General features: G+C 43.7%; 1 protein-coding gene across 4 annotated transcripts in view; it reads right to left on the reverse strand.

The window, feature by feature from the left end:
* The window catches only part of ADAMTS12 (ADAM metallopeptidase with thrombospondin type 1 motif 12), a 290,866-nt gene that overhangs the window by 96,831 nt on the left and 180,458 nt on the right, over nucleotides 1–13,577 (reverse strand). For all 4 annotated transcript variants that reach the window (XM_004738060.3, XM_004738059.3, XM_045079456.1 and 1 more), the window contains 4 exons: nucleotides 10,949–11,092; nucleotides 10,226–10,370; nucleotides 2,621–2,713; nucleotides 1,001–1,146 (listed from right to left, as the gene is read on the reverse strand). In XM_004738060.3, coding sequence (XP_004738117.2) covers nucleotides 1,001–1,146; nucleotides 2,621–2,713; nucleotides 10,226–10,370; nucleotides 10,949–11,092 — 528 coding nt within the window. The remainder of the gene's footprint in view (nucleotides 1–1,000; nucleotides 1,147–2,620; nucleotides 2,714–10,225; nucleotides 10,371–10,948; nucleotides 11,093–13,577) is intronic.

Raw genomic sequence — 13,577 nt, forward strand, 5'->3', positions numbered from 1 at the left:
TATTTGCCTTTTAAAAAAAGGGACTCTTACTCCTCAGTGCAGATTAATGAAAATCTAGGCCAAAGGAGCTTAACATATTTTCTACTTTCCAGAGGCATCACATGTACACTTCTTAAAAATTTCCCAAGTATGCCAGGCAATAATGAAGTTAAGAATGCCATATATATTTGGAGGGGGGGGGCGCCTGGGTGGCTCAGTCAGTTAAGCATCTGCCTTCAGCTCAGATCATGGTCCCAGGGTCCTTGGATCAAGCCCCACATCAGGCTCTCTACTCCGTAGGGAGTCTGCCGCTCCCTCTCCATCTGTCTCCCACTCTCTCAAATAAATACATAAAGTCTTTTCTTTTTAATGTCATATATATTTGGAAAACAAGGGAATTTAAATTTAATTCACATAATAGTATCATTATGCAAATTTAAAATAATGAAAAACTTTAGTACCTTAATTAAAAAATTAAAAACTACTTTGTGTATTAACTTCTCTGGAACCTTTAATATGGTTAATATTAAAGCTTAAGGTTCATAAAATCCTTATCTAAAATTTTCAAAATAATTATGCTCAAAAATGTACTATTTATTAGTTAACTTAAGGGAAGAAAATTATTTTCATAAAATTAAGCATTCATTATGATTCAAAGAAAGCTACAGACTTATTAGCAAAATTGAGTTTAAGTAATATTTCACTGACAGAGTGAAGTTATCTAGAAAAATTTCCCTGCATAGTCTCCTAAGATCTTTCCCATGGATTATCTTTTCACATGAAAATTTACTTATTTCTCCAAATGATGGGATGAGCGTATTTATCCAAGTTCTAGTAACCATCCAGTGCCACACCAACATTAAACAAAACAGAACCATATTTTGAAGAATCTTCTGGTTCTCTTTAGTTTTAGGAACCCACTGAACTTCTCCTAGGAGGATTAAGCTCACTGGCATCACGTTAGCCAAGACTGGTCTCCGGCGCTCGTGGAAGGAAGGGAAATAGTTTTGGCCAGACTTACTCAGGATTGTTGCAGAGCCTCTCTGCACTCTGGGCCCCAGCCCCACAGGTCCTGGAGCAGTGGGACCAGGGCGACCAGCGGCCCCAGCCACCAGGGATGCTCTCTGGTTTCTTCCCCACTGTGATGCACTTGCCAGCCATACACCACTGGAGAGGTAAGAGGCGGGAGACACATACATCATGAAAGTTCCCATAGCATGCTGAGCCAAGAACCCTAGAAATCTAAACCCAATTCTCCCCAAGCAAGCAGGCTTCCAATGGTCACACAGCGTATGGAGAACAAAGTAGGGCTTACAAAAAAATGTCTCCCAAGAGTCTTGGGTTTTCGAATGAGACAATGTTAGAAACCAAAGGAAACTTTCCGCTGCCTTGTTGCAGTCAGCCAATTGGGGAATGTTCCTCTAAGTGCGGTTGGCGGATGGCATGGCAAAAGGTAAAGCCACACACCGCTTCCTTCACTGGGAAAGTCCTGCTCTGACACTCATGTCGGCTCAGTCTGCTTAGCAACAAAGTTGTTTTATAATGTCATTGATTTACTTTTGGCTGCAAGCTTCTTACCTTGCTGCAGACCATAAACAAACATTTTGCAGACTGACACTGAGATAACACTTCTCCGTAGGTAGGTATCTCGGCAGGTATCTAATGTCAGCAGCAGACACGGCATCCTCTTGCAAAAAGTCCACCCGTAGCCGAAAAACACTAGTTGAAGTTCTAATAATGAGAACAATTTTTGCTTCCCTGTAACTCTATCCATTGTTTCTAGTTCTAGCTATGGCTCAGAAAAAAAAGCTGTCCTCTCTCTTCAAGGCAATCCTTCCACAGCTGTCAGCTTAGGAAGGTGAACATAAAAAAAAAAAAAAAAAAAAAAAAAAAAAAAAAAGAAAGAAAGAAAGAAAAGAAAATGCAACTTGGTTGTTTGAGGGTTTGGGCATGCTTTCTCTGTTGGTGTCCTTTCCCTCATTATTTCTGGTCACTGTGCATTCTGACCAAGTTCTAGAATCTCGGTGATGGACACTGCCACTCTCAGGCGGCATAAAGATTCCCAGGAAATGTCTGAATCTTAGGCTCACAACAAACACAGCTGGTCTAGCTGAGCAGCACACGTGCCCCTGCTCTCAAGCGGTCTGCAGAAATTCCATCCTCTGAATTCTTGGAGGTCTGGCTTTCCTCCTTAGTTAAATGGGCAGGTTGTCAAGAAATGTAGTCAGATCAGATGATGAGAATGAAGATAGCAAGAGGCTCAAGTCCAGCATCTTTGGAAGGCAGAAGCCACTGGCTTGCCTTTTCAGTTTTTAACAGGGAGGGGGGAAGAAGTCAAAATGAAGGGTGATAGTAAGCTCAGCAGATGTTATCAACCGTAAATTCTGCAGACATTCATCCAGCAAAGTTGGGATGGATGTTTTGCAAGTGAGATGTGGAACTGGGCCTCAGCCCTCTCTCCACAGTTTCCAGGGAAGGTTCAAAAGGCATCATGGAGATAGAATCCTTTTCCCTGGCTAGTCTGACTGTGTGACCTCCATTCACCCAGACAGCTGCTCTCCAGGGCTCTCTCCCTGTTCCTCCCAAGAACCTTGTGCCCACCGCCCTCCCACCACCTTCCTCCCTCAGCCCGACACGTCACCTTCTTCTCACCACACCGTGTCCCATCTGCGGCAGCGTCCAGCTTAGAGCGACAAAAGCCTTTCACTGAGCACCACAGGGTCTGGCAGACATTCTGGAAAACAAACGTGAAACTCTACTCTTTGGGATTTTCAAAATCTGTACAAAAGCATTCTACAGTGATGGTGAAAGACATACTTGGTCACCCACAGACTCACAATAATGCTGTTGTTACTAGTGAGCAAGAGTGATAAAAAGTGATCATTAGTGGGGCACCTGGGGGGCTCAGTCTGTGAAGCGTCTGCCTTAGGCTCAGGTCATGATCCTAGTGTGCTAGGATAGCGGCCCATGTTGGGCTTCCATGGGGAAGCCTGGTTCCATGGGGAGCCTGGTTCTCCCTCTGACCCTCCTCCACGTTTGTCCTCTCTTTTTCTGTCAAGTAAGTAAATAAAACTCTAAAAAACAAAAAGTAATTATTCAAGAACTCTTGATTCAAACTTAATTTGGGCTTTGTCATCACTCCTACACAGTGGTATGGTCTACTAAGCAATAAGAAAACAGGAGATAAAACACATTTCCTAGCAGTTGAGGCCAGTTTCTAAATGGGTGACATAGTATCACTGACCTCAGGCAGGGTAATTGGGGACAGTAGCTATCAAAGGCCAATACAAACCATGCACGAAGGACTCTGATTACAAACAGTTGGGTGGTTATAACTTGAGCCTGTTCACTGAAGGAAATAGAAACTATTGCACTTAGCCAGCCCAAGCTTATTTACTTATGACCCAAAGTAGCCCCCTTGCTTAATGTGCCAGGGAGTGAAATGGGTTTTCCCTATTGTTTCTCCTCTTACAGTAAGAACAAGGGAAGGTTGACAAGAGTCTTACAGATCACCAGAAATGGCTCCACTGCTCCCATCCACCTTTTAATCTTTCTTCTATCCACCCATCATTCACCATTCCCTCTATTTAACTATGTTCTAGATTCAATGTTTTCTAAAATAAGATTTCACATTTTTACACAGTTTAGAAAATTCTCAGTCTGGATCTCTCTAAATTTTGTCTCTCCCTGATTACCACTATTCTCTCCTTCCCAGACCTCTAAACTGTTGGTGATGAGCCTTGCCATTCTGTCTTTCACATCTCAACTTCACTTATATTTTCTAACTCTCACTTTTCTTATATATAAAAGTTGAAAAAGTCTGGATTTCTATCAGGAAAAGACCAGCCTCTCCTTCAAACACCTCTGAGAAATACTCAAGAGAGATAGGAAGTAATTTTCTGAGCTCTAAATTCCAGCTGACTGATTTTCTTTTCAACTGTGTCAAATCTGCTGTTTAACCCACACACTGAATTTAAAATCAATGACCATATTTTTCATTTCTAGAGGCTGTAACTGTATTTCATATCTACCTTACCAATACCTTCTGGTGTATTTTTCCTTTTTTCTCAAATGTAACTCCTCTTTCATGTATTCATTTTATTATCCTTACCTAAAATATTCATTTATCCAAAGTCATTTGGATTTATTATCTTTCTTATTTATCTTTCTTCACTTAACTGTAGATTGTCTTAAATTTTGAATTAGAAGCTAAATGATGAATTCACCTAATCAAAAGCTTTATCTATTAGAGATTTTTGTGCATTTTAGCTGAGCATTGGTTTTTTCAAGGCAGGTTTTTAATCTTTCTTTCTACCAGGCATCCCATTGCTTTACCAGGTCAGAAATATGTTTATTTGAATTTTTTTTGGCATAGAGTTTCTCTGTTTCAGGATTTCTTTTCCTTTAGTACCTGCAGTTCTTGGTGACACCACTTCAAACAATGAAAAGGCAGACCAGACGAAGAGTGGTGGGCAGCAAGGCTGTATATTGGGGATAAACGCTCCCAAAGACGGAGGCGACCCAAGACGGTTGCTATTTTGGCATTTAAATCTAGAGGTTTTTATAAGATTGTTGGCCAGCTGTCTTCATATGATTAACCCTCCATGCACCCACCTGTCATCCAATCAGGTTTTTTTCCACATGCTCATCTACCTCTCAGGGAGCTGTTCACATGGGAAGGGGTAGAGAACTCCTTTCAGGGTGGTGGAGAATAACAGGATGGGGTCTTTTTCCTTTTAATAGTAGTTTCCTGGGGGACGGGAGTGGGCCTTACCCCTGCCTGCCTTTCTTCTAGCTAACCTCCATTACAACCGTAAGACAGTATAAATTTGAACTCAAAATGGCGGAGGGGGGTGGGTGGGAGGTTGGGGTACCAGGTAGTGGGTATTATAGAGGGTATGGATTGCATGGAGCACTGGGTGTGGTGAAAAAATAATGAATACTGTTAGGCTGAAAATAAATAAATTAATTAAAAAAATAAGTATTGACTGTGGTCAAGTATTTTCTAGGGAGAAAGTTATCCACCAGCACCCCTCCACCTCAAAACCCAAGCTGAGGTAAAAGATGCTTCTCTGCCATCTACCTTTGTTGCCAATGTGTTCTTCTAGCCGCCACCACCCCCGCTGAACCACAGCTCCTCAAGTCCCCTGGCTTCGTGTAAGGGTCTCACTTCCAACTCCCTGCCTTGCTTCAGGGGTGCAGGTCATCATCTGTTGCCACGGGATGTTAAGTTAAAATCAAGGCCCTCTGGTTTTCTCCTCATCCGCCTCAATGTGCCTATCACTCCCTTCTTTAGTTTTCTCCCCCTGAAGATGTTTTTTAACCTTTCTTATATTTATAAAGATGATGTAGGTTTTTTGAGTTGTAAACTCTTTCAAGATAAAAAAAAGGTTTTAACAAAGAAACTTGATATTGTATTCTCTGGTACTTTAAGTTTTTTGTTTTTTGCTTTTTTCTTTACTGAAAAGGATTAGGTTATCTTGGCTGTAATATACAGGAGTCTGAAGTCTTCATTCATTTATCTCAAGTCTTCCTTCCATTATCTATTTATCTATGGGCCAGGCCCTGCGGAATGTTGAGAATAAAAGTTCCTTCAGAGAGCTCACATAAAGTAGGGAAGGGCACAGACAAGTAGAAAGCAACTCTAATATCATCTAATAAAGTCTTTGTCCTGGGGCACCTGGGTGGCTCAGAGGGTTAAGCCTCTGCCTTCGGCTTAGGTCATGATCTCAGGGTCCTGGGATCGAGCCTCACATGAGGCTCTCTGCTCAGTGGGAAGCCTGCTTCCTCCTCCCTCTCTGCCTGCTGCTCTGCCTACTTGTGATCTCTCTCTCTCTCTCTCTGTCAAATAAATAAAGTCTTTGTCCAGGAAAGCACAGGATAGAATGTGAAATGTCCAAGCTGAGCTCCAAAGAAGAGCAGGAGGGATGATGCAAAGGAACCAGCACATACAGAGGTAGTGGGGGACCCCCAGCACTTTTAGGGGTTGAGACTGTTCCGTATACAGATAAGCACAGAGCATGAACCAGTAACTGACCAGAGAGAGCCAGGGTGGTGTGTTTGCAGTAAACCGCAGGATTCCCTGGAAAATCCTTACCTTTGTACACATCTAAAATTGTGGATAAAAATATTTTAAATGCATTCCTGAGTTGCAAGAAAGTAAGAGAAATCCTCAGAGGCTAAAAATGTTGCAAAAATTTTGGACATCTAAACATACAAACCTGGTCACTTAGACTTTTGTTTTAACAGTCACCTGAGTAGTAGAGACAATAACCTGGGCCTGCGTTGCCTGGGAAGTTGGACTGGAGACCTCACAAAGACCATAATCCCAAAAGACTAGCCCTTGTGTGAAAGGGTGAACTAGCCTTGTGTGAACCCGGGGACATAGCTGGGACATGTGTCTGTTTTGATTTTAACTCTAAAAGTCGTGGTAAATGTTACCCCCAAGAGTTTGTACCCACAATGGCCCTCACATAATACTTGCAGTCAAACAACATCCAACCAATACTTATTTTAACTGAGCCCAAATTCTCTCTGGATGAGTTTGCCGGCCATCTAAGCCTTAAAGAATAACCTGATAGGAAGTTTCACGACAATTAAAAACAAAAATAGCATGGAGGACAAGGGGAGTTAGAGAGGAGAAGGGAGTTGGGGGAAATTGGAAGGGGAGGTGAACCATGAGAGACTATGGACTCTGCAAAACAATCTGAGGGTTTTGAAGGGGCAGGGGGGGAGGTTGGGGTACCAGGTGGTGGGTATTAGAGAAGGCACGGATTGCATGGAGCACTGGGTGTGGTGCAAAAATAATGAATACTGTTATGCTGAAAATAAATAAATTAATTAATTAATTTAAAAAAATCAAGACAAGGAAATAATCTCTAGGAAGAGAGACCTAGGAAAAATTCCAAATAGGAGAAATAGTTCCACATAGACTTTGGACACTGGAATTATACAACATAAATTATAAATGTCTCAAATATGATTAAAAAATAAAAGATCATTTTGAATGAGAAACTAGAAACCGTACATCAGAGAAAATTTAGAAAAATAGACTGTCACAAGTTAAAAACAGATACTGTAAATGAGGTTAAAAAGTCAACAGACAGCTTACACAGAGGAGTAGATGTATCTGAAGAGAGACCTAGTGAGTCAAAAGATAAATTACACAAAATGCAGAAATATAAAGGGCCAAAAAATATGAAGGCAAAGTCCCAAGATATGGAAGATTAGTGATAAAGACCAACATAGATGTGATTAGAATTCTGGGTTACCAACTGAGGATTTCAGAAGGCAGTGGGGTAGGGGGGTGGATGAGTCTGGTGATGGATATTGAGGACACATATTGCACAGAGCACTGGGTGTTGTACACAAACAGTGAATCATGGAACACTACATCAAAAACTAATGATATCCAAATTAAAACCACATTGAGATATCACCTTACACCAGTTAAAATGGCCAAAATTAACAAAACAGGAAACAATATGGGTTGGAGAGGATGTGGAGAAAGGGGAACCCTCTTATACTATTGGTGGGAATGCAAGTTGGTGCAGCCTCTTTGGAAAACAGTGTGGAGATTCCTCAAGAAATTAAAAATAGAACTTCCCTATGACCCTGCCATTGCACTCCTGGGTATTTAACCCAAAGATACAGATGTTGTGAAAAGAAGGGCCATCTGTACCCCAATGTTTATAGCAGCAATGGCCACGATCGCCAAACTGTGGAAAGAACCAAGATGCCCTTCAACGGACGAATGGATAAGGAAGATGTGGTCCATATACACTACGGATTATGATGCCTCCATCAGAAAGGATGAATATCCAACTTTTGTAGCAACCTGGATGGGACTGGAAGAGATTATGCTGAGTGAAATAAGTCAAGCAGAGAGAGTCAATTATATGGTTTCACTTATTTGTGGAGCATAACAAATATCATGGAGGACAAGGGGTATTAGAGAGGAGAAGGGAGTTGGGGGAAATTGGAAGGGCAGGTGAATCATGAGAGACTATGGACTCTGAAAAACAATCTGAGGGGTTTGAATTGGCAGGGGGGGTGGGAGGTTGGGGTACCAGGTGGGGGGTATTATAGAGGGCACGGATTGCATGGAGCACTGGGTGTGGTGAAAAAATAATGAATACTGTTTTTCTGAAAATAAATAAATTAATTTAAAAAACTAATGATGTACTGCATGGTGACTAATGTAACATAATAGGAAAGAAAAGAAAAAAAGAGAGAAGAAAGAATAGGAAGAAAAGAAAAGAATGGAAGGAAGAAAGAGAAAGAAAGAATGAATTCTGGATTACAGAATGGAGAATCAAAACAATATTTTAAGAGATAAGGTCAGACAACAAGAGAGGGGATGAATCCTGAGGCCTCTTTTAAGCCATTTTAGAGAATTTAAACTTTATCGTCAGGAATAGGGAGACTGAAATATTTTCATCAGAGGAGCAAAATCCAATTTCCAGTTATAAAGGTCACTTTGGCTGCATTTTGGGAGACGGATCAGCTTTGAGAGAAGCAGTCAAATTCCAGGAAAGGAGAGCAGTAGGAGAACTACTGCAGTCACCTGGACGAGTGAGATTTTAGAGATATTCAGGAGGTAGAGTTGGAGTAACTTGGGAACCAGTGAGGGGTGAGGGGTTTTTGCATCAACTTTACCTTCTCTATTAAGTCTTGTTCACTGTGTATAAGTGCTGCCGAAGAGAGCACAAGTCTTGTTCACTGTGTTTAAGCACAGTTACTTCCTCCTCGAAAGGTCTTTCTACATGTCTTTTTTTTTAATTTAATTTAGTTTTTTTAGTGTTCCAAGATTCATTGTTAATGCACCACATCCAGTGTTCCATGTAATACGTGCCCTCCATAATACCCACCACCAGGCCCTCCCAAATCCCCATCCCCTCTCCTCTCCAAAACTCTCAGTTTGTTTCTCAGAGTCCACAGTCTCTCATGGTTTGTCTCCTCCTCCGATTTCTACCAACTCACTTTCCCTTTCCTTCTCCTAATGTCCACTGTGCTATTCCTTATGCTCCACAAGTAAGTGAAACTATATAATAATTGACTATCTCTGCTTGACTTATTTCACTCAGCATAATCTTTCTGTGTATTTATCTCACTATATTGAAATGATTCAGTCTGCCTCCTCCACAAGACCACAAGCTCCTCAAAGTCAGAGAACTTATCCTATTAATTACTGAGGGCTTCTCTTTTTCATCTCACTCCGTACCCAGCACCGAATCAGGGTGGGGTTCAAGCCTTGCCAGGCCCACGTCTATGCGTTAACACCGGCACCTTCGCTCTGAAAGGGACGCTTTCAGAGGATTGCCCATTTCAGATCACAAAGGAATGCCACACAAAGGAGTTGGGCAGAGCAGAGCAGAGCTGTGGTTAGATCTGCATTGTTTTGAAATAACCTAAGCAACAATTTGAATGGGGAGGTGATTAGGTAGGAGGGAATTACAATTGCCAGGAAAGAAAATCGAAGACTGAATCAAGACAGTAACAGTGGGAATGAAGATGGCAGGGCAGAACCACAAACTCTTTCGGAGGCTAAAAGTCAGGGCTTGACTTAACATTTAGATATTGAGGGGTGCCTGGGTGGCTCAGTCGGTTAGGCATCGGACTCTTGATTCCCGCTCGGACTGTGATCTCAGGGTGGTGGAATTGAGCCCCACATTAGGCTGCGTGCTCAGCATAGAGTCTGCTTCTCTCTCCCTCTCTACTCCTCCCTGCCGCCCCTCCCCCAACAGCCACACACACACTCTCTCTCTCTCCATCTCAAATAATAAATAGACAAAATCTTTAAAAAAAACGCACATTTGGATATTAAAAATTAAGGAGGAGAATGAATTGGGATGAAACTTATTTTTACCTTGGGATCTGGGGGTTCTCTACAATCAGATGGGAAATTCAGGAAAGGGAGCAACTCTAGGTTGCTATGGAGTCTACAGGCGTGAATCACTGTGATTCCTGAAAATCACTATAAAATGTTCTTCACCAGCACCCACTTGCAAAGGTTTGCTGTGGGCAGAGCAATAGATACCAAGAATACCAAGGAGGCAGGATCAAGGAATGTAAATGATTCTGACTTCATATATACTGCCTTACAAACGTCATACCATGAATAGGTTTCCATTTCTATGTCGGGCTCTTTGGACTGCCAGCTTTTCCCCTGGCCCTTTCTTTAGCATGCTGGAGATCTCAAGTCCAGCGCCCACCCACCAGAGGCACCAAGATACCCAACACTTACTTCTACTTCCTGGCAGAAGGTGGCATTGGGGCCATACTGCAGCTGGCATTGATGGTGAACATCATAGATCACTCCAGGGGCAATGACCTTGGACTTCAAGCCTTTCTTTTGGGGGATATCATCGAGACAAAACCCCCATCCCCGGCTGAAAACAAATTATCAAAAAGGAGAACAGTTGCTTATGATTTCCTTTGTCTTAGTCTTTTATTCAACAGAAACCTTCTATTCCTGTGATTTACCCTTTGTCCTTCAAGACAAATTTATTGCCACAAGGCATAGAACCCTCTAGGCCCAAGATAGGAATGGCTGAACAGGAAATCAAAGCATACCCCAGACTATTATTACTTCAGCCGTGAGCCAGGAAATACAAGTGGGAGAGCAAAATAAAATCATCAAAGGGGTTTCAGTGACCACTCGTAACATATGCCAGCTGTTCCTGCCAGTGCGGGGGACTTACACACTCAGATCTAAAGTGCCTGCTCTGCCCACTGCAAGCAGGGCAAGCAGGGGGATGGGAAATTCACTGGGCTGTGCTTGGAAGACAGGACCCACCAACAACTCGGGGGCGGAAAGCAGAAGCAAAATCCACCCCCTTCTGATGCCACCCTGATGCAAAGATCTGGGAGAGGAACGGAGACTTTTCCAGGCCTAGGGTGAAACTCCAAGGGACTTCCGGTTTAAAGAGCACCAGGTCAGGCTGCCCCGGAACATGCTGCCACTTACTCCAGGAAGCGGGTGATGTACTCCTTGCTGCACTTGGACCAGGTCAGTGGGCTGGGATTGTACTGGAGCTGGCGGGACATGAGGTACGGGTGCCTGCCCTCGGGCTCACAGTCATTCTCTTTCCCGTCATGCTGGATGCCGAAGCTGCAAGAAGGCAGAAGGCGCAGGAGTATTACGGCGGCGGGTATGAAACAGGGCGACGACCCCAGTCCCTCCACGAGAGCCACTTTGTACCGAAGTGAGGCTCTCCCTGGACAGGGACAGCTGACTTTGAACTAAACGGCGCAGGAGATGCTTTCAGCTTCTACAACCATGGGAACCACGTGGTTAATTCAAAAACCTGTGTTTGGCTGAGCGCGCCCAGTTCGGCTTTCCAGGAGTCTGGAGTATGGAAGGCAAATCCCGCCTCAAGCGGTCTTCCTCTTGCTTTAGCAGCTGAAGCACAAAACACCCAAACCTTCCTTCTCCCCTTTTCATTATCCTGTACAGAAGGGCACAAAAGGGAAAGCCTAGGAGAGACTTCGTCCGAGGCCACAAACTTTGAGTGACTGATTTTCTTATGAGTATTGTCATGGGCGTCCTCCAAGATGGGAGACGTTAGGGAGGCCTCCCAGGAGGGGTCGGAGCAGGGGGTTCACAGACAGATCATCTGGAGGGTGCCAGCTTTCCACTTCGTGATCTGGGAGTTCCTCCCCTGGAAAACGCAGAGGTCATCACGGTGTTGGGGTCAGATCTGAATGGAAGAGTCTGAAAACTACTTAGCAAGGGCCTGGCATAGAATCAGGACTCGGGGACTCATGGAAGTCCTTTACTGCTGCCTTGACCCTTGTGGAGCTTCTCAAACCTCGCACAGCTCGTGAGAGGTAAAACCAGGTCTTCCGCAGCATGTGCTGCTCCGTCAGTGTCCTTACCCTCGTCCTGCTCCTCTGCTCCCGGCCTCCCACTGCCATGGCTGAGCAGGTCCAGCAGCCCTGAATGCCCCGACAGAGCTCGTTGGCCACGTGAAAGGGCGTCAAGGAAGGCAGCGGACTCAGAGTCTGTTTATAAGCTGAGTCCTCAGGATTGCCCCAAGACACCTGCAGAGGCTCCCCAAGAACTCTCTTCACTGGCGCACTTGCGACGCGGCGAGGTTGGCTCAAATTTCCAAATCTGAACAGAGGGGAAGGGTGACCTCTGACTCCGCTAGTGAAATTCAACCACCCTGACAGGCAAGCTCACATGTGACTTGAATACAATCTCCCAATCCACATTAGCAACTCTCACAGAGAACCGTCTGGGTGGATTTAGAGGTTTCTTGTATTTTGCTTAATGTGTTATGATGTTACCGACTTCCTTACGGACTTTGATCACATTCCAGATAAATACAAAATTCACAAAGGAATCAGGGAATTAATCTACAGAACTGTTCTCACTCAGCCACTAATGTGACTCAGTGAAAGCTTTTATTGCAAAGCAGGCCTTCCCTACCCTCGCTTAAATCTATTCTTACCCCGCTCTTATGGGCCACAAACCCTATTCTTACCCCACTCAGGTGGGCCACAAGCTCACCTTCCCAATAATCAGTAAAACACTGAACTGTAGGCATGGTTTGAAAATATGCACGTATAGTGGTTTTTCTAGCATCGGATAGTCTAATTCCAGAACCACACAGCCATTCCCTATATACTGGTTGGATTCAAACCTACGTTCAAAACATATCAGTTCCCTTAAAGCTCTTTTTGTTCTATCGAAAGGTTTTATTTCCTTTTTAAAGGATTAATTTATTTGAACGAAAGCATACACACATGCAGAGGGGCGGTGGAGAGAGAGAGGGAGAGAGAGAATCTCAAGCAGACTCCCCACTGAGCACAGAGCCCAGTCTCACCACCCTGAGATCATGACCTGAGCCGAAATCAAGAGTCAGAAACTTAACCAACTGAGCCACCCAGGGGCTCCTGCTCTACCTCAAGTTTTTAATTCACTAAAGGATTTCCCCCTCCAGCTTTGTCACCTCTCTGTGCCCCGATGTTATGGGAGAAAAGCAGTGCCACTAATAAGTGTCACTCTGGACTGTGTCTACTATGTCTAGATGTGTGGGGCACCCCTGCCACATGAGCACAGTGGGCCAGTGATAAATGAAGGCCAAGGAAAGCACATGGGGTCATAGAATGTTTCCAGGAAGCTCCGTTCCAGCAGATGGGTTGGACGCTGAAGAGCAGTTGGGAGTACGAAGCCCTCCCAAGTCTCCCACAAGCTGGGCTGTTGGATTCACCGGCTTCACCTCTGTTAGATGAGTTTGCCGAATTACAGCTGTGAAATAGTAAGTTCGTTGGCTGGGTTTCAGGGTTTCATTTGATGGCTATTCCTTACCTTTTCTTCTTCTTTTTCTTTTTAATCAGAGTATAGGGGACACAATGGTATATTGGTTTCAGATGCACGACTTAGTGATTTGACAAGTTTCTATATTAGGCTCCGCTCACTGTAAGTTTAGCTACTATCTGTCCAGTTACATCATTATTACAACATCCTGGACTGTATTCCTTATGTTCTACCTTTTGTTCCTGTGACTTGTGATTCATTTCATGGTGCAGAAGACAAAAACCATGATAAGCGTGATTGTGTGCTTTCCAAGCTGATTGAGGAAGTACCG

Source organism: Mustela putorius, unplaced genomic scaffold (assembly GCF_011764305.1).
Source record: "Mustela putorius furo isolate JIRA1106 unplaced genomic scaffold, ASM1176430v1.1 tig00000407_pilon_pilon_pilon, whole genome shotgun sequence".
Taxonomy (NCBI): domain Eukaryota; kingdom Metazoa; phylum Chordata; class Mammalia; order Carnivora; family Mustelidae; genus Mustela; species Mustela putorius.